Raw genomic sequence first — 26,531 nt, forward strand, 5'->3', positions numbered from 1 at the left:
GGGACAAAATGTCTCCTCAAAGATCGACAATTTTGGTTCACGTGAGGAAAACAGCTTATAAATCATACACAAGTGATGTGTTTTGAAAATGTAAAAATGTAGAAAGTTTTCTGCATGTGACGGGTTAGTGTAAGGGGATGTAGGCCTATAAAATCATGATATGGAAGACCTGAAAAAAGAATTGTGTCTGTGTGTGTATATATAGAAAGATAAAACTACCGTAATTGAAATGACGATATTATTCGATTTATTTTTTAACTAAATGCCCACGAACACTAATATGCCGTGTTCGCTTTAAGACGCGGAGGGTTTGTGTGTGTTTGTGTGTTCACATTCAGCCAGGAAGAGCCGCACACAGAGAAGAACACACACGAATAGCAGCAGTGAATGGAGCCTGACGGACAGACGGCTGGATGTGGATATCGATGATAAACGCGTCTCGACCGCGACGGACTGAAAGTCGGGGGGTTTCTGTTTGAATGGTTCGTCAGTAGCGCAAGGGTGAGTCGATAAATATAAATGTCACGGTTTCACTGTTAGCTTGTTAGCCGTGCGGGTATACTCTGACTAAAAACTAGGACTCTAACTCACTAACAGCAACTACTGACACTCATATGAAGAGGTAACGTTACACCAGCGGTGAACTCGGAGGTGTCGTTGAATTATATCAGTGGTGATTTTATCGCTATAATATGAAGAAAACGAGGGGATTTTGGGGCTAGCTGGCTAACCGCCATTAGCACTATAGCGTTTAAAATGCATACAATTACGCCACAGCTTATTTGACTGGGTAAACACACATTTCGATTAACTTTTGGATATTAAACAAACTGTTTTTATGTCAACTGATTCCTTGTATTTGCGTAATTGTGATAACAGTCAGTATTAGGTGTCTTTAAACGCATGACAGCAGTGGAGCAGCACCTACTGAGCATCTTAAATGTAAAAGCCCGTCTGTTTTCATGCACAAGTCTACACTTGAACCTGTTTGTGTAGTAGTTTAGGTGTGTTAGCGTGTAGTTGGAGTCCTTATGAATGGCGGGGTGTGTATCATTAGTGCCTGCGTGTACAGGATATGCTGCAGGCGGTCACGATGGATGTAATGTTACACTTACTCACCTGTATGTGTATGATGATGAGTTGATAACTCGACTGAAGACTATACATTTGCAGAGATCTGGGTGATCTAGACTAATAGTGTTCAAATGCAGAACTGTTTTAAATATGGATAATACACAGTTTCTGCCTGAGAGCTCTTTTCCAGATCATACCAGATGTTTTCCAGTGTTTGCGATATGGTTGTCGCCACTGATTGTGGTCATCATGGGGTCCTGTGCTGTGTCCAGTTACTACCCTGATCTTTTAAAGGGGTGTGAAATTTCTGCAGTTATAATCTGGATTTGTGATTTCAGGACTCAACAACATACACGTTTTATAAATTATAGTTTATATATAAACTCAACAATATGGGCTGTACAAAGTTACCTCTTTTATTGCAGGAGACGGTGATATGTGTTGAATCAGTGAGTAACGTTATAGTGGACACGAGAAAGTGAAAAAGACCAAACAACATCTATGGATATATGAAGATATAAATGTAATGCTGGAAATTGCTGCTTCCACTGACATCAGTGTGTATTTTACAAACTCCATATTGTTTTACTGGTGATCAGGGCTCAACATTACCGCTTGTCCGAAAGGTTACCCTTTTGAAAGGGTAAAATAATTTTATTAAAAAAAAAAAAAAATTGTACTTGCCCGACTGGACGAGTAACTTAGCCTGATTAACTTACAACGTCAATAACAAAATATAACAAGGGAATCACTAAACGAGTGAATGATTCGGATTTTATTAGATAAAATTGTCAATTGCGATCAATAGTGGATAATAAATGTTATGAAGGTAGGTCACAGCAATAAATTACATTTTAAAATGCATTCAAATAGAAAACAGTTTAAATTGTAATAATGTTTCACAATATTACTGTTTTACAGTATTTTTGATCAAATAAGAGCCTTTTTTTTTTTTCAAAACTTAAAAAAATCCTAATGACCCCAAACTTCTGAATGCTCAGCTTCACTCCTCTCCGCTCACATACTCTAGTCTGGAACACAACAGTGAAATGTTTGTTCAATTACTGGACTCAATAGCTCCACTCATGGCATTACCGCTTGATCAAACAAATTCAAGAACGAAACTGCAATAATAGCTGGAAATTTTACAGCATTAATGAAACTCCATGACGGATGGAGACATTGGTGACGCATTTAAAACAACAAAATTTGCGAAAAGAATATGTACCGTAGTGCAATGAGTATCACAGAAAACCAATTTAAATGTTTAAAAAAAAGTGCATTATTATAGAATATAAGATTAATTGACCCGAACCTCTCAAACTGAGTCCATTAATTACACAGTCTTTATCACTGAGCCTTGGATGAACATTTGTCATCTTAGGTCTAAATAGACGTTTTCACAAAGGCACCAGAGAGAATCGACACAGATCGCACATAGCATTAGAAAAAGAAAAAAAAGGTTGCATTGTGATTTTTCGTCTTATGTTCTATAATCAAAGCGATGTATTTGTGTGGACGTCTGCCAATCGATTGGGTTCATGCCTTTGTCGTGAGTGGGCTTGGTGAGCTCACAGAGCCCTGTAGTAAATGTGTGTGTTTAGTAGAAGTCTGAAACGCAGATAAGCCCCAGGCTGAGATCAGGAAGTCTGTGTTTGCCAGAGCTCAGCACCACGGTGAGTTTGGGCCGAGACACTTCTGCTTCTGCTTGGGCTGCTCTTTCTCTTCTATTTACATCCTGAGATCCATCATGAGTCTTGTTGTTATAAGACAGTCAGTCTAATCCATCCTCCCATCAGAGTGAGCCATTCGGTGTACGGTTCATCACAATAGTAGTTATGTGTTTGTGTGCACACACGTTTATACTCGATGCATGTAGACGGTACAAGATGTACTACACTGCTCAGCAAGGACGCATTAAATTGATCAAAAGTGACAGTAAATCAAGGTTTCCACAAAAAAAAAGCAGCACAAAATGTATGAATTGCATTTTGAATCTGTTTTTGAATAAACTGATAGACTGCGTGGACCCCATAGACACCTAGTTTAGCTGTAATTATTGATGCACAGTAAGCTTTGTGTTCTTATTTTTTCCGTCTTTTTCTTCAAGGAGATCAAGACTGCTCGGAGAGATGGCACAGAAAGCAGACTCGTCCTCCAGACAGTAACAGACAGACACACCTGAGCCCCACCCTGAACATAACACTGGGCTGGACTCCAGATCTTATGTTAGCAGGATTGAAGTGTGTGAGAGGTTGTCACGTCAAACGCTAACGCACAGACACACAACCTTATATAACGGAGGAAGCTCTCCTGCATCAGTGAGTGCTCTTATGTGAAGTGCGCCTGTCATTGTCAGTTTCACAGTACGAGATAAATCATTGGGTGTTGACATAAATCTCATGATTCAACCCATTTCCAATATTTCAATATTTATTTTCAATATTTCCCGCTGAACTACTGCTGTTAACTTGTAACACTGTCATTTGCTACATTCATTTACTATAATATTAAAGGTTAAAATGAAAATTATTACATACATTTAAATTGCACACAAGGCAGTTTTTATAATAACTTTTTAATGATATAATGTGTCCTTTTTACAATGATTTTTACAATGAAGTGATATTAATTAACATGTTCTTTCTCTAGGGTTAGTTTTTGATTTAGGGTTAGTTGCATGTGATTTACATGCTACTTGCGTGAACTACTTGTAAAGTGTAACAAGGACGCAGTAATCGATATCATTTTTACTTTATTTGTTTATTGATTAGATGGATTCATTTGAATATTGAAGAACAGGTTTAATTAGAAATATAATGAATACGTAATATAGTGCATATTATTTAGGAAATGTTCCTCACTGGAGTTAAATTTGGATATTGAATGGCTTATCTGAGGGAAATGGTATGTGAAAGTTTACAATTGGGCTGGGCAAAAAAAATCTGTTATTCGATTCATCGTTTTTTTAAAATGTTGTCGATTCAATATCGATTCTCAACGAACACGAATGGATTTTTTCAGGGCTCGCGGCGCTGCGTCTTCTTTCTCTGCACTAGGCAAGCATCAAGCGCTGCAGGCATCGATACACACTCGTGATTAGGAGTCGGGACATGACGGAATATTCACTTGCACAATCGGGCCAGCATTGCATCGTAACTAACGGTTATCATGTCTTTTTAAGTTTTACCAGTTTAAACATTCGAGCAGTTTTGAACTCGGCACTCTCAGAGATGTTTTTCACTGCGTGCACATGCAGTAAAGCCTAAATCCGCCGCACAAACAGCTCGCCAGAAACAAAAGTTCTTTTTCGTAGATTATATCGCTCTAACTGTTAAAAACACGAAAAATGATGTCAAAACTCTGGTCTTGGTTAATAACCTTGTAAAGACAGTCGGTTATGTCTTAAATAAGCATAAAACTTATGTGACAGACAGTATAATGAAACAGGAACGGATCAGTGCACTAGTTCTTAAATGGATGACAGACACATATGGCTGCGTTCACTTTATCATGTCTATCCAGTCACAGTGTTATTTTACATTGGATTACTATATTCAGTTTCTCTAGTATTTCTGACCCACTCAAAAACTTTTATTTTTATGTCTCTTTATTTGTGTCTTTATTCTATTGTATTTATTCTGTTGCTACTTTTTTTCAATTCAAGCTTCCAAGTGTTGCATAAACTCGTAACAAAAAATCACCCCATTGTAAAAACAAACATTTAGATGAGATCAATGTAATAAAAAATTATCTAAGAAATAACTGATATTTATTTATCTATCTAATAACCTGATCCCAGCCAATTTTCAGCATTAATTTTCCATCTTGCATCAAAATCCTGTTTAGTGGACCTAAAATAAAAAGAGTTTTATAAACAGGTTTGTGGCTTTAACCACTTGTAAAGTTATGTCCACGGTTCTTTTTTTATATATATAAATATAGGATTTGTATTACATCTATATTATTCATCTATATAGCCTAAACAGGAATCGAATCGAGAATCGAATCTAATCGAGAGCTTGCAAATCGAATCAAATTTGAACATCTGAATCGATACCCAGTCCTAGTTTACAAGCTGTTTTATTGACGTCTTTCCACAGTTGAAACGTTGATTTACCGATTACATATGACATGAGACAGATTTCAATAAGTAGTACTTTCTTTTAACATTCCTTCTGATGTTCATTCATGTTTATTTAGGGCTATAACTAGTAGAAAAGCAGAAGAGGTTATCAATTACACCACATTAAAGAGTGCCAAAGTGGTATTTATTGTTTGAAATTCATCATAAAATTGACAGGATAGTCTCAGCTTTCAAATTCTAAGTAACAAAGCACAAAGATTATCGCAGTTATTAGATGGCAAGTGTGCTACACATAATGTTTAGGAAAGTTTTGTTCACAGCCTTGATGGATAACAGCACTGTTTCATGATAGACCTATTCTGAGTCAAAAAACTGTGCTCGGTTAAAATGACAAGCTCTCTCTTCTCACAGGAAGTGTCTTCTGTCCTCGCCCCCGTCCAGCCTGAGTGACAACGGGCAGTGCCATGTCCCAGGCGTGAGTGCGTGTCTCCTGGCAGACTCGGGTCTGGTGGCTGCGGGAGGTGATGAAGCTGAAGCAGCGTGTGGTGGTGCTCTGTGCTGTGCTCTTTCTCCTCGGCCTGGCCAAGGTCTTCCTGCTGGATGGAGGAGAGGGATCGGCCGCCAGCCGCCGGGACCTCCGGGCCTTCCGCAAGATGGAGGCCAGCCTGACCCTGGCCAAAGGAGCTCGCCTCACACACACCTTGCAGTCGCCCTGGGAAGTGGCCGCCCAGTGGGTGGGTCCTCGCGAGGTGTTCCCGGACGAGACGCCCGAGCTCGCCGCTGTGCTGAACGCCCTGGCCACCGCTCGCGTGGAGAGGGCGGATGTGGGCTACAAAGGCACCCAGCTGAAAGCCCTGCTGGTGCTCGACGGAGGACAGAAAGTGGTATTCAAACCCAAGAGGTGAGGACAAGATGATTAAGACGGGGAACGAAAGAGAGAAAGTAATGAGAGTGTGAATGAGGTTAAAATGAAAGGTGTGAGTGATTTAGCGAGAGGGACCGGTAGGGGAAGAGCAAGTGAGCAAATTAGAGAATGAAAAAGCCAGTGAGTGAAATGGAAAAAGATATGAATGAATAAGAGATGTAATAATAGTCTTTGTTATTTATACTCTCAGGGCACGCTTCACAATGTGTAGTAAAGCAAAAGCATAACTACAGTAGAACAGAATTCAAATGAAACAAAAATACAAACAGGAAGCAACAGAAAATGCGACACAAACAATTAATAACCAAACATCTGCTAGCCTGGGTTTAGGGGCAGTGGAGCTGAAGGACCTGCCGCCCATCTTAAAGTCACCATGAAATCAAAAATGGACAATTCCTGTTGCAGTAGAAAACCACAACAACCCAAAATCATTTTCTCAGCATTTATTAAATTAGGCTAATGTATTTTCTACACAGACTTCCATTCTAATGTTTTGAAAGAAGTCTCTTCTACTCACCCAGGGTGCATTTATTTTATAAAAAAAGTACAGTAAAACATTAATATTGTGAAATTATTACAATTTAAAATACTTGTAATATTTGTATATAATTGTAATAATTCCTGGGATGGTAAAGCTGAATTTTCAGCATCATTAGCAAGCAAGCAAGCAAGCAAATTTTATAGCACTTTTCCAAACAAATGAATGCAGTTCAAAGTGCTTTACAGGCAAAACAATTAAAAGCAAGTACAAAATACAGGTAAAAAACAATAAATAAAATATATATATATATATATATATATATATATATATATATACATACAGTATATGTGTGTGTGTGTGTGTGTGTGTGTGTGTATTATATATATATGTGTGTGTGTGTGTGTGTACACATACATATACACATACATACATATGAAGGATTTATTAAAATAAAATAAAAATTCAATTAGAAACATTGTAGAATATTATAGGAAGGCCAGACTCAAAAGATACGTTTTTAATTTAGACTTAAAATTATTATTAAAATTATTTATATTTTCCTCACGTCTTACTTCTGGAATATTATTCCAGAGACGAGGAGCATAGCGACTAAAAGCAGCATCACCAGATCTTTTTCTTCTACTATGTGGTACTGTTAAGAGTAAAGAATTGGATGATCTGAGAGCCCTTACAGGTTCATAGACTGTAAGCATTTTTTTACTCCAGTCTTCAGTGTCACATGATCTTTCAGAAATCAGTAATATGATGATTTGATGCTCAAGAAACATTTCTTATTATTATCAATGTTGAAAAGAGTTGCTTAATATTTTTCTGGAACCCATGATAATTCTTTCCAGGTTTCAATGAATAGAAATATTTTTTTTTACATTTTAAATGTCTTCACTGTCACTTAAATTTATAAATTTAAACTGATAAAAATACTTAATGTTTACAAACATTGAAGTAATAAAAAAAGCATCAGTGTATTTGTACATTAACATCAGCCTGCATTAATAAATGATGTAAAAGATGTGTAGTTGATGCATTAGCTATCATAAAATACTATAGTAATGTTAACAAATTTAACCTGTTTGTCTTACCAAACAGGTCTTACCAGGATATTTCTCGTATAAAATAGCATGTGTATTTAAAGCTCAAAGCTGATCTGAGATAACTTCTGGTGAGTTCAGCTGTCTGCTCTCATCTGAGCCTATTAGATTTATCGTGGATCTACAGGGACTTTAGATAAGTGAGGGAACTCTCCTGCTGCCCTCAATCGCTGAGGTCATCGATCAAACACACCTCATCTGTGATGGCTTCACATCCAGACTGAGATATCTTCCAAATAAGAAAATAGAATAACATTTAAAAGATGTTACACCCACTAGTTTTTATTACTTTGAGCTTAAAAATCTGCTGCAGTGTCTATAGTTTCAGAAAGGCATGGAAGAGTAAATGCTGTCTGCACATTTGCCTTAATGTGAAAATTGTTCGTTTGTTTTTCGTAGCACTCTTAACCTCAATAACAGTACTCATGTTTATATTGAAACTATTAAAACGATATTATGTTTGCTCAGTACATCCTGCTGTTTAAGGAACAAGTAATAACGGTAGGGTCTCTACTAGGGTGTGTGTATTTACGTTAGGTGCAGATTGACTAATTACTCTAATCATAACATATTCTCCACACTGAATGTGAAAATGCTGTGTGACACCACACGATCCAGTCAGTCAGAACATATCTGATATTTAATATCGTTCGTACAACAGGGCTGTTGAATGCTTGAATGTGATTGGTTCAGATCTTGACCTCATTACAGTTCCATATCACTTTGCGTAATTAATTGTGATAACAGAAAATAGGATACAATTCATAACAAGAAAAAACATGCAGCCCCTTGCGCTTGATCTGCCTTTTTCGAATTAATTTCACAATCAATGAAAACATTCAGTTTGATTTTTTTTTTATATATAAATAAATTATATAGGACTACCTATGGCTATAATCATCAGAAAAAAATTCAACTGAATATGGAAATAAGTTGATAGTCATGGGTTTTCGTAATTATTGTAGACAAAATAACAAATAAATATTGGAAAGGCTTTGTGGTTCATTAATTAAGCTTGCCTACTGTCAAAAAAAAGAGTTAACAAATTAATTAAAATAAATTGAATTAAATTATATTGATGCACATGCTTTTTTGTCTCATTATTACTACATCTCTCTTTCTCTTTCATAACTTCATTAATAACCGCATGAAGCCGGGCACACACTTACTGTAAGGCTGATTAGTGTGTGTTCACGGTTAGTGTTTAAAATCTGATTCAGTCGATGGAAACAGATTGTAAGTGTGTTCAGTCTGTTTCATCTAGTCCTGAAGTGTGTCCCCAGCATTGGTCTGCTATCACTGGCTCAAGCCTCTGTTTCTAACTCTAAAAGGCATGGGATTAGATGCGTAAGAAATTAGTATTGTGCTTATTCAACTGCATTTTAATGAAAAAAACTTGACAAACGTCATGAAATGCTTCATCTGAACAATGTTTCGAGGTGTGGTGACTGTAGTATAAGCGTAATAATTGACTCCGGGACGATAAATTATTAAAAAATAAATGGCCTGTCTTCAATTTTTCCTAACATAATTTGGTCCCATGAGAATTCAGTTTGGGTGTGTACACACGACAATCCAGACATGAAGACGACAACTAATTGAATAGCTTGCACACTTGGTTTCGCCTGAGTTCAGTAGGACACGGATAGCACAAGTCTTTTTAGTTTCATCTTTGTGTCTGCCTTTGTTGTATACATCTACTTAATTCAGAGATGTATAGTAACGAAGTGGAACTACTAAAATGCTGTATATGCACTCTACTAGAGTATTGTTTTTTTTCTCATACTTTTACTTTTACTTCAGTAGATATTTTCGATGAATTTAATACTTTTACTTCGATACTTTTTTAATGTTCTGCTAGATACTCGTTACAATTATACAAATTTTACGAATCATTCGTTGCAAGTTGGCTTTCATGCTGCCTAAATCACACGCCAGTTTTATAGGGTAATGTTATTGCTTGACACACACTGACAACTTGACAACACATTCACATTTTTTGGCGGCCGCCAAAGCAAATTTGTATCCCGCCAAAGCGCCTTATTTGATTGCTAGTTCAAACTTTTGACTGCTTTCTTTAATAATTACATGACACAATACTTGTACTTTTACTTTTAGTACTTTTGAAATAAACTACTTGCAATACTTAAGTACAAACAATGTTGAATACTTGAGTACTTCTACTCAAGTGTGGTGCTTAAAGAGCACTTCAACTTCTTCTCAAGTCACTTTTTTGATAGAGCACTCGTACTTTTACTCAAGTCCGGGTTTCTAGTACTTTATACAACTCTGACTTAATTTTCTCCCGTTATTAGGTACACTAGAGATTATGTGGTCGAGGGAGAGCCGTATGCAGGATACGATCGGCATAATGCAGAAATTGCTGCTTTCCACTTGGACAGGTAATGTACGCACTCGCACACACAAACACACACTATAGGGCTGCAAAATCATAGCAAATAATTACCCAGGGAATTGAGTATTTCTCCAACTGTGAACAGTGATTTACGGTGATAACTCGATTTTACCTTGTTTTCTTCACATGTTTCATATATAACACAATTTAATCTGTTCGATTCGGTAAAAATGAACCCCTGGGGCACGCCCAGAAATGCTCAGTGTACACATTTAAAACATCAAAGCTGAGAATTATGTTTCTAAATTACATAACTGCTGTTTTATCCATCAGAAAAAATCAACACCGCATAAACACGAAATGAAATTTCAAATACATTACACTTGTGAGCAATATGACTGACCAAAACTGACTAGAGATTGAACAGGTTTTATATGACTTGTTTGCCTTCCTGTTCAGCGTGAGCTTATTGACTGTTCGCAAACATGATGTTAGAAGCTGGTTCGGCAATAGTCTTTCTACATTCCTGCCTGGCAACTTTGACTGATCGGTGGGCGCCGATTGCCTTGTGGTTACCGCGCAACATATAGTGCAACTGTCCTTTTCCGATCCTGTTCCCCTCTCTCTCTACCCCACACTTTCCTGTCAAAATCTACTGTCCTATCCAAATTAGACCACACAAAAAAAATTTTGACTGTGGTGTAATTTGTACATACATTTCCAACGTTTTTCTTTCCATTAAAGAAACTTTTACTTTCCACTTTTTGGCCAGGCAATGTTACTGTGTGAACTCACTAATGTTGCTCCAAACCATATGAAATATATTTTTCTTTTTTTTTTCTCCACACGGAAAGTTGTTCTCTCAACTTTTTTCCATACAAACATTTATAGTGTCCATGGCTACCAAGCTCCAAAAACACCACTGGAGTATGTTAAAATAAGTCCTATATTCTAAGTCATCTGAAGCAGTACAATAGCTTTGTGTGGGAAACATTGAAATTGAATGGAAAATAACTGCATGATGACTTGGAATGACATGAGTTAAAGAAAAAGGGGTCTCTTTAAAAAAAAAAAAAGAAAATCCCTTTAGGCCTCAGATTCACTTCTGTATTTGATAGGTTACAATGCTCACCTTGTCAAGAAACCCTTATAAATAAAAACCAATTAGAAAATAAATGTTTTTCTCCAAAACAAGTTGGCCAAAATTATGTCCCCCCACTTTCAATTCTTTTACTTCAGTGAAAGGTTAGATTTGTGCCCTTTTTTTCTTCCTTTTTTTGTTAGAGATCAAAAGGATAAACAATGTAGTTTTTTTACAGCAATTTATTTGAATAGAATGATTTCTGAAGGATCTCGTGACACTGAATGTCACTGTTTTTCGTTTTACTGTTGTTGTTTTTTTAATCAAATAAATGTAGCCTTGGTAAGCATAAGATACTTTTTTCAAAAACATTAAAACAAAAATCTTACTGACCTCAATCTTTTGAACAGTAGTAGGTTTTAAAGACGCCTATATATTACGAAAAATAAAAATGTGTAAAGTACTATCTGGAAAATTTGAAAATTAGAATACGGTTAACTATAGGTGTCAATAGATTAAAATATTGAATCTCAATTAAGAATGACAATTAAGAGTAATAATGTCAAATTATTTAATTCTGTGATTTATTTATTTAAAATAATACCTTTCTCTGAACTTTTCCATGGACCCTTGCGGCCTACTGGGGGTCCCAGACCCAAGTTTTTCAGGATTTACTGAAGAAAGTGAAAAATTAGCGTTCCAAAGGTGTGGATAGGGTTATTTTTGCAGATGCTCTTATTACAAATTCATTTGTAGGAGTTTCCCTTTCAAATGCAAAATTTACGGGAGGAGAGTATTGAATTGAATCACGCAAGGTGATTTACTAAGGTTTGGGCTCGTCAATGTACTGGTGTTTTTGACATTATATACCGCCCTAAAACGCACCTCTTAAACCAGATTCTACCTAGAAGATTGCGTTGGTCATTATGGAAATTATCTGACTATGTTTGTGTTCTTTAATTAGAGTGTCGTCAGTAGATCACGCGCTGAACTTTACACTCCCATCTGCACTTTTGAGGAATTCACCCTTCGATTGACAGGTGATCTGACCAATCATAATCCGCCATTTCGGCCATTCAGACAAAGCAGTAAGGAGAGTTAGTAGATTAACTTTGGTGGATTTGAACTTGAAAAATTCGTGTTTATTTGATGCAATAGAAGAGATGATCGGTTCACGAGCCGCTTTAACAGCGATCTTTCACGACACGTTAAAGAGCCATAAAACGGTATTTATTGTTTACATTTCTTTAGAAAATTACACAATTTGAAAGTTGAGACCATTTCATATCAAAAGTAACCTGCTCTGTCCTGTCGGTGTCCTTTTTGCTCAACAGTGTGTTTTTCACTGTGTGAGAACATGGTGGGGCGTGAGAGCAGCGTAGCTTGGTGGCCATAGGGTCTTTGCGAACGATCAATTGCGCTGACTCTAATTTGCCCTGTTTAGTAAATCTGGCCCCTAGTCTTGACAACCAACTGTATGCTGATGTATGCATCATGAGCTTCTTGATCTCTTCCTGCAGGATCCTGGGTTTTAGGAGAGCGCCGCTGGTGGTGGGGAGGTTTATGAATCTGCGTACAGAGATAAAGCCAGTAGCTACAGATCAACTGCTGAGCACTTTCCTGATGCACGGTCAGTTTACACTTTTTCTTTTCTTCCTTCTCTATCACATTTCCTCGTCTTCCTTCTCTATTCTAGAACCGCTATGCACATTTTCGACCACAGAAAAGGCTAAATTTTGCTCCACACCTGATGGTGTCATGATACAAATTTTTTTATTTTTTTTAGCCACACAGAAAGTTGTTCTCTCAACTCCTTTCCATACAAACATTTATAGTGCCCATGGCTACCAAGCTCCAAAAACACCATTGGAGTATGTTAAAATAAGTCCTATATTCTAAGTCATCTGAAGCAGTACAATAGCTTTGTGTGGGAAACATTGAAATTGAATGCAAAATAACTGCATGATGACTTGGAATGACATGAGTTAAAGAAAAAGGGGCAGAACCGCTCTGCACATTTTCAACCACAAAAAAGGTTAAATTGTGCTCCATACCTGATGGTGTCATGATACTAAATTTCAGTACATAAGATACTATGAAATTTCACCGTTTTCAACACCACTTTTGAGACCGTCGCAAAAACTTCTTCACTCTGGGTTCAATAAGCTAATGATAAAATTCATGCAAAGTACTTCCATCATTTAGATGCTTTTCTTTTCTGTTAGTTAGTCACAGCAGCAGCTTTACTGCTTGCCATGTTTATATGCTGAGCCTTTATTGTTGAGGATATGTGGCCAGAGAGAAAGCTATGGGGCAAAGTGTCACAAAACCAGACTTTTGATTCTCAGCTTAAAGTCTAGTCCAGTTTGGGGCTTGTATTAGACAAAAATGTCCTACTTGGACAGGAAGAGACCTGCTGACCACCAATATGTAAATCAACCAACCACAGTTTTGTTGAAACTACAATAATGGCCTGTCATGACTGGTGACAATCTGGCCTATTAGCATAGATCCCAGTCCGTCATTGTTTGGCAGTTGGCCATTTTTGTTTACTCACTTTATAAAATATAATGTTCTGTTGTTGGATGTACCAATGAACATAAGAGTCTCCGTAGACTCCCGGCATATGAGTCACCGATGACACTGTGGTTGAAGTTGTTACTCAAGGATGGATCAGTACCAACTGTTTGTGGTCCAGTTTATAGTCTCCGGAGCGAGACTGGTCACGGCAGTAAAGAAAGGGACTTTATTACGGTTTACTAATAGTTTACCTATTTATTAAGCACCCCCCAAAAATTCATAAGGTCTGTATATATTTGTTTGCTATTAGTTTTTGTGTAATTCGCTGTGTATGTTGATGATAATGCAAGGGAGAGAGAGAGAGACGCTTCATGTTTTGTGTGATGATACAATAAACTTCATAAAACTCATCACTAAAGATTTGGCCATCATTCCGACCGGGTCCACTACTACAGCAGGCTCGTAGTGGATAAAATGGCTAAAAGCAATTTTAACATGCAATAAAACTTATCTTGGGGTATTTTGAGCTACAATTTCACATGTTCATTCAGGGGACATCAAAGACTTATTTTACATTTCTTAAAATAGGGCCCTTTAAACATTTCTCCACTTTGTCACGTCACTTACAGTGATGTGAATAAGTTTGGACACCCATGCTTAAGTTGCCTAAAAAGAGGAATAAAAAATCATCTTTTGGATATTGATCTTAATGCCTTAATTAGAAAAATGAGAAAAACTCCAACCTTTAAGGACACAAATTTTCTTTGTGAATGAATAATGTATCATAAATAAATAAATGTTTTTCCTTAAAATAAAGGGTGCATAAGTCAGGACACCCCTATGTTAAATTCCCATAGAGTCAGGCAGATTTTTATTTTTAAAAGCCAGTTATTTCATGGATCCAGGATAATATGCATCCTGATAAAGTTCCCTTGACCTTTGGAATTAAAATATCCCCACATCATCACACACCTTCCACCACACCTAGAGATTGGCATGGGGTACTTTCCATAAGATCATCTTTCAATGCAAATCAAACCAGCTATTAGGCTAACTGAAATAAAACCATGCCAATCTCTAGGCGTGGTGAAGGGTGTGTGATGATGTGGGGATATTTTTATTCCAAAGGCCAAGGGAACTTTATCAGGATGCATATTATCCTGGATCCATGAAATAACTGGCTTTTAAAAATAAAAATCTGCCTGACTCTATGGAAATTTAACTTAGGGGTGTCCTGACTTATGCACCCTTTATTTTAAGAAAAAACATTTATTTATTTATGATACATTATTCATTCACAAAGAAAATTTGTGTCCTTAAAGGTTTTCTAATTAAGGCATTCAGATAAATATCCAAAAGATGATTTTTTATTCCTCTTTTTAGGGAACTTTAGCATGGGTGTCCAAACTTATTCACATCATTGTATATCCTGCCACCAACTGTCACTGTCGCTCACGTCGTCGGAAATCGGCAGCTCCATTGAAATGTATGCTGGTGGTGTGAACGGGACTCAAGTACAAGTTTCCATTCCATGGGTTCCATCCTTCTGTTTCCATAAAAAAATGACTAGTATAAAAGGATAAAATTGTTGATCAGAGCTGCAGTATTTTCACTGCAAAAAAAGATTCTTAACCAACTGCTCTCCTCTTCAAAACAAACAGCACAGTTCCTTCCAGACATCTTTTTAAGCAAAATGTTCAATGGTAATTGATAATATTGTCTCTCTTGTAGGAAATAATACATGTTTCTACGGGAAGTGTTATTACTGTCGTGAGACTGAGCCTGCGTGTGCAGAAGGGGATGTGATGGAGGGATCGGTTACCCTGTGGCTTCCTGACGTCTGGCCCTTACAGAAACACAGACACCCGTGGGGACGCACGTATCGAGAGGGAAAACTCGCCAGGTATAGTAATTATGTCTTTCACTGGTTCTCTCCCTTCACCTTTTTTTCACGTTTGACTCGAATGAGTGTATAGGCACACACCGCTATGTTTATCAGCGGTTCAGCGCAGTTTCAGCCTGATGGTCTGTGGGCTCTTTATGAGTGTCTAATGGTCAGTGGGGACTTTCACTGAGCATTACTTAACTCTTGGCCTTTGAGTTTGCCAAGGATGGGATGGTCCAGCATTTAGAGTATAGTCACTGCCATTTTCACACATGTTGGGTGGTGCAGGAACTTCTGATTTATGTGAAACCACTGCACAGAGCATTGAACTTCTGACTGTAGGGTTTTTGGTTACAAGTTTTCCCACCACCTGACACATTTTCTGAAATGAGGCTTAATTTATTTCAAAACCTACTAAAGTAAAACCAAACACTGCTTTCATTTTTATGTTTATAGTTTAGAGAAGGACTTTTTTGTATGTAAATGTAATGCACAATGAATTGTTCTTAGAGCCAAAGCTGTTAGAGGGAAGTGTCCATAACATTGTTAACCTGAACATCATGCTTACTTACCTTTATGGATCTTTTTTTATTACTGTTATTATCATGAGGTTACCGAATTGTCTTGCTCTCCAGAATTGTTTCCAGTCTCATTTCCATTGCAGATTTATATTTTAAATGGAGATGCAGCAGTCCACTGGCTCGCGAAAAAAGAAAAATCAGAATCAAATTACTAAGAATCCACTGAATGGAACAACACACAAATAGGTACCATTTTAAACATTAGAGACTCAGCTTTTCGAAAGCTTCTAACCACTTTGATCAATTCTTAACGAGTGCTGACTAGTCCTTCTAAAACAGAGTGTAACGCCTACTGTAGCTCGAAAAAATCAAATTTTTCAAAACTACTGCCTTGATCAACACAAAATGGGTGTCATTTGAAAGCTTCGAGTTTAAACTTTACCATGAATGTAGCCAATTTTATTCACCCCTATGTAGAGCTGAGTTATTTGCTGATTAAAAAATAAAAGTTTCCTTAATTTATGAAATACTAATTTGTACTATGTACTGCAATATGTCAAATACATCATACACCTCAGATAGTCGTCTGTCACGCCATTTGAAAGGTCTCACAGAGTAGAATACATCAAGTATAATTGTTTTGGGCTTTTTACTAAACTTGAGTGAGTTTTTTGTTCACAAAGCCCCTTCATGAAACATGCGCATATCGCAGACAATTTCGTGTCATTATTTACAGCAGATTGTTACAATTAAAAAGAGCCCGAACTCACCATAATCCATCACTCAGATCTAAATATATTCCTCGTGGACTTCTAACACATGAACCTGCACAGGCACACATCCAGTGAATTAGCTGAAGGATTGACGTGATGTTTTCACTCATAACTTCATGCATGAATTGTGGAAAATCGAACATCTTTATTGACAGCAGATGCTCACGCTTACAAAGAGCCCAAACACAACATAATGTCCCAATGTAATGTATATTTTCTAAAAATGTTATATCAAACGTCTACTTTTTGGCTCTCCTTGCTATAGTTTTGGAGTTATGAGTCTTTACTTCTGTGTATGTCGCTCAGAAAAAAAATACTCTAAAATGCCGCAGGGCTTAAAATAGTTACAAAATAGATGTATGAGATGATGAAACTTATACCATTAATCGTACCCAGCATACAGTGAGGAAAATAAGTATTTGAACACCCTGCTGTTTTGCAAGTTCTCCCACTTAGAAATCATGGAGGGGTCTGAAATTGCATGTCCACTGTGAGAGACAATCTAAAAAAAAAAAAAATCCAGGAATCACAATGTATGATTTGTTTTTTTAACTATTTGTTTGTAGGGTACAGCTGCAAAGTATTTGAACACCTGAGAAAATCAATGTTATTAATTGGTACAGTAGCCTTTGTTTGCAATTACAGAGGTCAAACTACGTTTCCTGTAGTTTTTCACCAGGTTTGCACACACTGCTGGAGGGATTTTGGCCCACTCCTCCACACAGATCTTCTCTAGATCAGTCAGGTGTCTGGGCTATCGCTGAGAAACACAGAGTTTGAGCTCGCTCCAAAGATTCTCTATTGGGTTTAGGTCTGGAGACTGGCTAGGCCACGGCAGAACCTTGATATGCTTCTAACAGAGCCACTCCTTGGTTATCCTGGCTGTGTGCTTCGGGCCATTGTCATGTTGGAAGACCCAGCCTCGACCCATCTTCAGTGCTCTAACTGAGGGAAGGAGGTTATTCCCCAAAATCTCGCAATACATGGCCCCGGTCATCCTCTCCTTAATACAGTGTAGTCGCCCTGTCCCATGTGCAGAAAAACACCCCCAAAGCATGATGCTACCACCCCCATGCTTCACAGTAGGGATGGTGTTCTTGGAATGGTGCTCATCTTTCTTCTTCCTCCAAACACGGTTAGTGGAATTATGACCAAAAAGTTATATTTTGGTCTCATCTGACCACATGACTTTCTACCATGACTCCTCTGGATCATCCAAATGGTCATTGGCAAACTTAAGACGGCCCTTGACATGTGCTGGTTTAAGCAGGGGAACCTTCCGTGCCAGGCATGATTTCAAACCTTGGAAGTAACCTTGGAAAGTTACTTACTACTAACGTAGTAACCTTGGAAATGGTGGTCCCAGCTCTTTTCTGGTCATTGACCAGCTGCTCCCGTGTTGTTCTGGGAATTTCTCACCTTTCTTAGGATCATTGAGACCCCACGAGGTGAGATCTTGCATGGAGCCCCAGTCCGGGGGAGATTGACTGCCATGTTTAGCTTTTTCCATTTTCTAATGATTGCTCCAACAGTGGACCTTTTTTCACCAAGCTGCTTATCAATTTCCCTGTCGCCCTTTCCAGCCTTGTGGAGGTGTACAATTTTGTCTCTAGTGTCTTTTTTTTGGACAGCTCTTTGGTCTTATGCCTGGTTCAGATTACACGATTTTAGCCCGATTCTGGCACGATCCGCTTGACGTAGGGTGTCGTGGGGATTCGTAAACGACAACGGGCGTTGGGACGCAAGATTCGATCGTATCATCTCGTATAGTGTGTCATAGTGGGCGACAATCTATGTCGCGTCTGCGATGCTTCACGACAAAAAGACTAGCACGTGTAATTTTTTTAACGGTCGTCCACGACGGTTCCGTCACATTTATGAGGTTGACCAATAGGAGCACTAGCTTTTCCGTATACAACTTTCAAAAAAGACAAAACGAAAGAGAGACGATGGTGCTAATGTTAAAACTAGAATTAAAAATATATAAGAAAACAATATTTTACCTCAAGTTCTCTTTGGAGAATCTCTCTCTTCGAGCAGGGTTCTCAAGTCTCACGCAATGGCCGTGAGACGCACGCAATTCAACCAGTTCACACACTCGCACACCACTCCATGTATTTCTCACGCTGAAAAGGCAATGCCGAATCCAGGAAGTCACTCGCTACGAGTTTCGCCTTCTCTATGACATCACGCGCGCCGTTAAACACGGCATGCGATGACTGGTCAGGAAGTAACGTGTAGTCTGACATGTGTCTTGTCCACGACACGACAAGATTTTAGGAGCCAAAATCGCGTAATCTGACACAGTGACTATCGTAACAGACAAAAAAAATCGTGTAATCTGAACCAGGCATTAGCCATGTTAGTAGTTGGATTCTTACTGATTGTATGGGGTGGAGAGGTGTCTTTATGCAGCTAAAGACCTCAAACAGGTGCATCTAATTTAGGATAATAAATGGAGTAAAGGTGGACATTTTAAAGGCAAACTTTGAGGGTCAGAATTCTAGCTGATAGACAGGTGTTCAAATAGTTTTTTTGTTTTTTTTTAGATTATGTCTCTCACAGTGGATATGCAACTACGATGACAATTTCAGACCCCTCCATGATTTCTAAGTGGGAGAACTTGCAAAATAGCAGGGTGGTCAAATACTTATTTTCCTCACTGTACATGTGAAATGTTACCCAGGGGAAAAGCACCAAAACAAAGACCTAGATAATGAAAGCAGTTACAATCTTCTTTCATCCCTTGCTTGGCCATGTGACTAACCAAAATGTAAGACATTAAAACTGACCAATCAGAAGTTTACAACTTCCCCCACCAAACTAAAGTTGTGACATTTAAAATCATCAAAGATATTTGATAATCAGCTAAAGTCTACACTCGCTACCCTTTTACATATAAACCTTTTTTATATCTTTGACACTTTACTGGAAACTTTTGGTTTTAGCAGCCTTTTAATGAAGCACAAGTCTAGTTTGGCTATTACTAATCAGTTCATATTGTGACTTCTAAACAGCAAAACACAGATATTTTTGTCTGAATTTCTCTGAAACTGAATGTATTAAATTTATCCGTTTGCACAAAATGTCTTGATCAGTTTTTCAGGTTGAATGTCTAAATGGTTTTGGAGTACTACAGGAATGAGTCCAAAAACTTGGACATTTAAGTTAGCATTTTTGCACTTCTAGTTCTGTCGTCTCTAACTCTTTCAAATGGGTTTTTGTTCCTGAAATTCCTGAAATAAGCTCTATGGTAAACATAAGGTCAAGATATTTTCATATTTTATCATTATTTTGTTGACTTCCATGTTTTTAAACAGGCTGTTGCTCTTCAAGTAGGAAATTTCCACCAAATCCACCTTCCTCCTGTCAGTCATCTCTCCTTTCTCTGGTCACGTAATAAGTGAAATCTGACTCCTGTTGTACTGTTCGGCACAGAGCCGCTGCATTGTAGAATAAAATAAATAAATTTCAGTGGGGGTGGTGCCATGGTGGGCAAGTAATGTAATCGGTGTATGGCCAAACACTATGTAACACCAGTAACACTGATTACCGCAGCAATCTATCCATCTATTCTAGTCCACTTTTTCAGTCTTGTTGTGTTGGAAGTCTAATGATGATGTTGAAGTTAATTGCTGAAGAATATGATGATGAAAAAAATGTGTGAGAATCAACTTTTGTTTGTCACCAAGCTTATTTTCTACAGTGATACAAAAAATCCTATTGCCTTTTTGTCAAGCGAATCAGGACAATGCTTCTTTGGTTTGGCCTACAAAAATGTCATCCCTGCAGCACTTTATTAACAGAAGGGAAGTGTCTTTATGCAGATTTTCTGCATTGTCCTTCTTTTTTTCCTTGTCTGTGTACTCTTAAGTTTCTTTAACTTGTTTTTATTACATCAGATAATTGCATTTCACTTGGGCGGCCCCATAAAAATTCCCTATTGATGTAGCGGTGTGGAAAGTTTTGCTTATACATTTAGGTCTTACTGTGTAAATGGTTAGAAAATCAGTATTTCAAAAAGGAAAATCAGTCCTTTTTTCATAAATACCGTCTTTCCTTTTCACGTGAACCACATGGAATCTTTTTCTGTATATATTATATATGTATATGATAAACTGATAAAGTCTGTGTGCACATTGACAGAGCGCTGTTCTCTTGAACATCACATCAGCCACCTGTAAAGCGCAGTGGTTATTACAGTGATTTCTGAGCCTTTGCCAGGAGACCTGATGGGTTTTCAGAGCACATAAACCTGTGCTGAGCATCTGACACCTGGAACAGTGTTCTTCAGAGTTCTCTTAGACTCTGTAGAAAAATTCACATTTATCCAGAGCCGATGTAGTCAATGGATGAACACTCATCAAGAGGATGTGTCTGTTTTTATTGATTGTGTTGATTAATGGTTGTGTGTGTGTGTGTGTGTTAGATGGGAGTATGATGAGAGCTACTGTGAAGCAGTGAAGAAAATGCCCCCTTATGATGCTGGTCCACGGCTCCTGGATGTTATCGACACAGCCATCTTTGATTACCTTATTGGTAATGCTGACCGCCATCACTATGAGAGTTTCCAAGATGATGGAGGAGCCAGTATGCTCATACTTCTGGACAACGCCAAAAGGTAGAAAGAAAAGGAAACAGATAAAAATAGATTAATAGAGATCCATTAAGTTGATAGACGCAAGTTATTATACCAAAAAAAAAAAAAATATATATATATATATACACAGCTGTAATCAAAATTTTTGAACCCCCATTGCAAATCAGGTTTATTGGCAATTTACAGACTTTCAGCTGTTTGCAATGAACAAATCAAACAAAAGTAATTGAAATTGCTCAATACAACAAATGTTCCCCAAATTTCCACTGAAAATGAAACTTTTAATGACGTCTGCAGTGTCAAAATTATTCAACCCCCTGAATAAAATCCATCACAACAGCACAAATCTGCAAAATGGGGGTAATCAAGGGCTTCATTAGTTTCACCGGGTGTGCTTGTGCTAGAACACATGAAATATCTGAACTGGCTTGGTTTGTTAAATGTTACGTTTGACTGCATGTTGGAAACATGGCAAAGAAATTGGCTATATACAAGTCAAAAGAATTTTGTTGAATAAATTCGACTTCAATTATATACATGTTGAGCACAAATCCGTTTGTTTAACTGGTATTCCACCTGAGAACATTTCAGAAGCAGTGATCTAGAGAAAGGTTTTTGTTGTATTGGACAAGATGCAAGATTGAAGTTTGAAACTGTGTTTTCTCCTGCAGTTTTGGGAACCCAGCTCTGGACGAGAGGAGTATTCTCGCCCCTCTTTATCAGTGCTGCATGTGAGTACTCACACAAACACAGTGATCCTTAAAGGAAAAGTTTGGTATTTTACAATTAAAGCCTGTTTTTTGATGAAATAGAATGGTTAAGATTGTTTTTTAGACAAATGCTGCTGTCCTCGAGAATTTTCGGATTCTGTGGTAGCAGCCCCACATCTCTCCTAAAGTCTGCATGAAATGCAAGTTGCGATAGTTTTTTGTTCCCTATTGTGACGCATACGAGCCTCTCGAAAAAGGTAGGGCTGGCTGATCCTTCAGATTTTTTTTTTTATTTTGAATCAAGAAATCACAGTTTTAAATGAAAATGTTTGCAGATGTTACATGTAGATGGTGACATCGTGGGATTCTTTTCAGTTACAGCTAAGCTGTTACTTTATACAATCACTACCTGGGTAGTATACATACAATTACTTTACACTACTCAAACATCAACTTGTGAAGGAACCAGGAGGTCTTTTGGACACTATTTTATTTTTTTAATTATTTTATTGGACTTTTGATGCACAGCCTGGACTAAATATTCCTTTTCTCCATTTTAGATAGAAATGTGTTGATATGAGACCTAAGAGTCGAACCTAGCCCCTATACTTACACATATTCAGAGTGATACAACACTTATTGTTATATTGACAACAGTTACAGTGTTACACTCGTGCTGTGTGATTGACAGCTTGGGGCGATTGGAAAGGGAGCATTCTTTGATCGCTTTCTTTATTTAATTTAATCACAGTTTAAATAAGATTATTTTCATCCTACTAAGAGATATGATATGAAGTTGTTGTTTTTTTAGTCACTGGCTTGATTTGCTGATGCATAAACGGTATTGAATGATTTTGAGAGAAAGATAATATCTCTGAATTTGAATAATTACACATCAGAAATCACTGACCACAGATCGGGTATTAGAATAAACATGGTTACTTGCATGTTTGTAGTGTTGCTGGCAGATCAATATCCTAAACGTCTGTTTGCAAAAACTACGTCGAAATTGCGACTACCAAGTAATCCACAGTGAAATGTCCCGAATACAAACTAATAATGCGCTGCTTAAAAAAAGTAAAAACCCACTTTCCTAGTGTGGAAGGAGTATTAGTATTGCTTCTGTGTTGATCTTTTCTCTTTCTCATGTCACTACTTAACTTCCTCTTTCAAACCACTTTAGGTTTCTAAAAATGACAGGCTTCACGCAGTCCCTAACCTCTGTCTTAATTTGTTTACTGTGGTGATTAATGCTTTCCGGTCTGGTTTTTTTTTTTTTTTTCTTTAAATAAACAGAGGTATTTAAATAAAACGCTGTCGACCTTCAATTACACAAAACAAACTTGAAGAGTCTATGATTTTGAGTGTTTTTGGGTTAACATGAGTCAAATTTTCTTCTGGAATGTTTGTTGGTAGTTCACACGTTAGTCAGCTTTATTTTGTAGGTTAATTTATATGAATGACACCTGTTTTTTTTGTTTTTGTTTTTTTTAGTTCAATATAATTTTTTGTTTCCATTTGATACTTACGCGATTTGGAAACAGAATTTACCTTGGAAAAATCAACTACCAACCTGTACTAGTTCACCTGTACTGTATGACATTCATATTGTAATTGATATCAATAATAACATTTTAATTAAAGTTAGTTCACCCAAAAATGAAAATTCTGTCAGTATTTACTCGCCCTCATGTTGTTCCAAACCTCTATGTGTTTATTTGTTCTGCTGAACACAAAGGAAGATATTTGGAAGAATGTTTTAATCAAACAGATTTCATTCCCCATTGACTACCATAGTAGGAAAAAATGCATACTATGGTAGTCAATGGGGAATGAGATCTGTTTGATTAAAACATTCTTCCAAATATCTTCCTTTGTGTTCAGCAGAACAAATAAACACATAGAGGTTTGGAACAACATGAGGGTGAGTAAATACTGACAGAATTTTCATTTTTGGGTGAACTAACCCTTTAATAAAACCAATGATTATAAGCATTTTTGTATTGCTTCAAAATATAAACACTGCCATTCACTAGAAAATATGTTAAATTGTAATAGTTCACACTGTTGTGCTGTAGCCTTCGTGAGCACAAGAGACTTCTTTCAAAAACATAAAAAAATCTTAATGTCTTTAAAATCCCAAACTTAAAAAAAGAGTACAATTAAGCACTGTGGTGAATAAAGCATTCTAGGAGATATTCAATACTTTGATTAGCCTTCAGAATGACTTAGTGCTCCACATACTCATTATCTCCTAAACGAGATATTGACTGACTGACAGATGAAAAGCCTTATGCTGCTTTAATTCTACATATGTGCATTAAAGACTTTCTGCCCGACTACCTCCGAATTAAAGGTCGCTCGAACCGGACACAGGTTTTGAGGCGACAAATCAAACGGAAATCATTAATTTTCCGTTACTTATGCCACAGAGTTCAGCGTTATGCAAATGTGCTGCGAACGCGCCAGTGACACTAAAATAAGACATTGTCGTCTGTTTAGTTGCATCTTGTCTTTTCATTTTTGTTCTTATAAGAGCCGGACATAAAGGATTTGATGGGTTGTTCCTGTCTCTTTTTGATTGTATCCAAAAGGGTCCGCGTCTCCACCTGGAATAGGCTAAACCTGCTGAAAGGTGGAGTGTTGAGTTCAGCAATGACACAGGCTACGGCCCACGATCCCGCCTTTCCGGTGCTGACGGGGCCCCATCTCAGCGCGCTCGACCGCCGTCTCAACGGAGTGCTGGCCACCGTGCGGCAGTGCATGGAGACGCAGGGTGCGGACAACACCCTGATCGAGGACCGCATGAACCTGCCTCATCCTTAAACACACTGGAGAAACAAGGGAAGTGAAAATGTGTTTGACTCTTGATGCACAGGCTCCTTTCGCCTTCCTGCTGCGAAGCCGGAGGCCCGAAGGACACAAGAAACCTTAGGAGCCGACCTGGGGGGAGTTCGTTTCACTGGATTCATTCAAGACAGATCACGGAGGCCAAGATGACTCTGTGAAGAGTCACTCTTAAGTGAAGAGGCCTTGACAACATGTTGGTGGAATTTGCTACTCCTGTTTCCTGTGACTGCTTTTCTTTAGAGTTCACCATGTCTTTTTTGTTTGTTTGTTTTTGGCCATCCAAGTCCATTTGCAGGAAGAGGGACTAATTATTTTACTGGAATATGAATATGGAACTTGGAATGAGATATTTGGCCTAATTAGACACCAGAAGCTGGAAGTTGACCATGACAGATCCAGAACACTAGTAACAGACTTTTTACATGATCTCGTCACACAGATTGTGTAAACAGAACAAGCTTATGAATAATACGGAGTAATAATGTTATTGATCTAAAGATAAAACAAGTTATGATAGATTGGCTGTGTTCTGTATGCAGTGTTGTACAGAGCTGGGCCACTGTTGCTACTGATGTTCAGAGAAGATGATGAAGACAACAGCATTGTGATATTGCTGTAAGACATTTTCAACATTAAAAATTATTTAAACTTACAAAAGTTTGTGTATGAACTCTGTTCACAGGATGAGCTGTTATGGCCTGGATAATTAGCAAATACTTATTTGAAGAAAACCGTACACAAATAAAAGGGACGGCAACCTTTTACCGCAGCTTTTGACTACTCTATACTGGTGGTAATCTTCTGTTTGCTGTTGTATGAACAGCTAAAATGAATGAGTTTGAGTCCTGACAGAACCTGAAGGGATTTCTGAACAAGCGGCGCTCACTGCAGACTCGGAGCCAACTGACCAGTTCCCCCTCTTTGGACTTAATGGGTGGAGCTTAACCTAACTAGGTTTAGGAATATACTGGCTGGACCTTTAAAGAGTTAGTTCACCAAGTTCTGTAAGTAACTACTCACCCTCATGTTGTTCCAACCCCGTAAGACTTTCGTTCATCTTCGAAACACAAATTAAGATGTTTTTGTTGAAATCTGAGAGCTGGATAATTCCTCCATTGGCTTCTATGTAATTGCAACCTGCCGGCCCAGAAAGTTAGTAAAGACAATGTTTAAAATAGTCCGAGTGACTACAGTGGCTCAACCTTACACCGTGTCCTAACTAAACGCGACGTGATAAAATTCTAGCGACAGCAAGTGTGTCTGTCCACACTAGACGCGACTCGACTGTGAGACGCCACACGTCAATCAAAAATCACAACCATTCAGAACATTCAGAACGTGTGAAAGCGCACTGCTGGCCCGCACTCGCATTGGAAATGGGTAAGGAGATAATCAAATCAAGAAATAACATTATTAAAAATCAAAACATTAACAATATATAGTCATTGACTAATTTTGTTATGAAGTACAGTTGTATGTTTGCATAGAATTCATTTTGAACGACATATTATATGCTTTCAAAATCTGAGGTAAATTATCCGTTACCGCTTGTGGCACAG

At 37.8% G+C, this 26,531-nt stretch overlaps 1 protein-coding gene across 1 annotated transcript; it reads left to right on the plus strand.

Annotated features, from left to right (window-relative positions):
* Positions 1-357: 357 nt before the first annotated feature.
* fam20b (FAM20B glycosaminoglycan xylosylkinase) lies at positions 358-24,949 on the plus strand. The gene is made up of 9 exons (XM_039693515.2): positions 358-501; positions 3,185-3,395; positions 5,573-6,062; positions 9,992-10,078; positions 12,634-12,743; positions 15,365-15,536; positions 21,242-21,433; positions 22,084-22,143; positions 24,717-24,949. Exons 3-9 carry the CDS (start codon positions 5,686-5,688, stop codon positions 24,946-24,948), a joined length of 1,230 nt encoding a protein of 409 aa, XP_039549449.1. The 5' UTR covers positions 358-501; positions 3,185-3,395; positions 5,573-5,685; the 3' UTR covers position 24,949.
* Positions 24,950-26,531: the final 1,582 nt, after the last annotated feature.

Source organism: Pimephales promelas, chromosome 13, assembly GCF_988280905.1.
Source record: "Pimephales promelas chromosome 13, fPimPro1.hap1.1, whole genome shotgun sequence".
Taxonomy (NCBI): Eukaryota; Metazoa; Chordata; class Actinopteri; order Cypriniformes; family Leuciscidae; genus Pimephales; species Pimephales promelas.

Bases quoted from the DNA above. Each gene is read 5' to 3' on its own strand.
- fam20b (XM_039693515.2), top strand. From the start codon at position 5,686: ATGAAGCTGAAGCAGCGTGTGGTGGTGCTCTGTGCTGTGCTCTTTCTC. The intron at 15,537-21,241 runs GTATAGTAATTA...TGTGTGTGTTAG, and splicing joins CGAGAGGGAAAACTCGCCAG to ATGGGAGTATGATGAGAGCT. The intron at 22,144-24,716 runs GTGAGTACTCAC...TGTATCCAAAAG, and splicing joins CCTCTTTATCAGTGCTGCAT to GGTCCGCGTCTCCACCTGGA.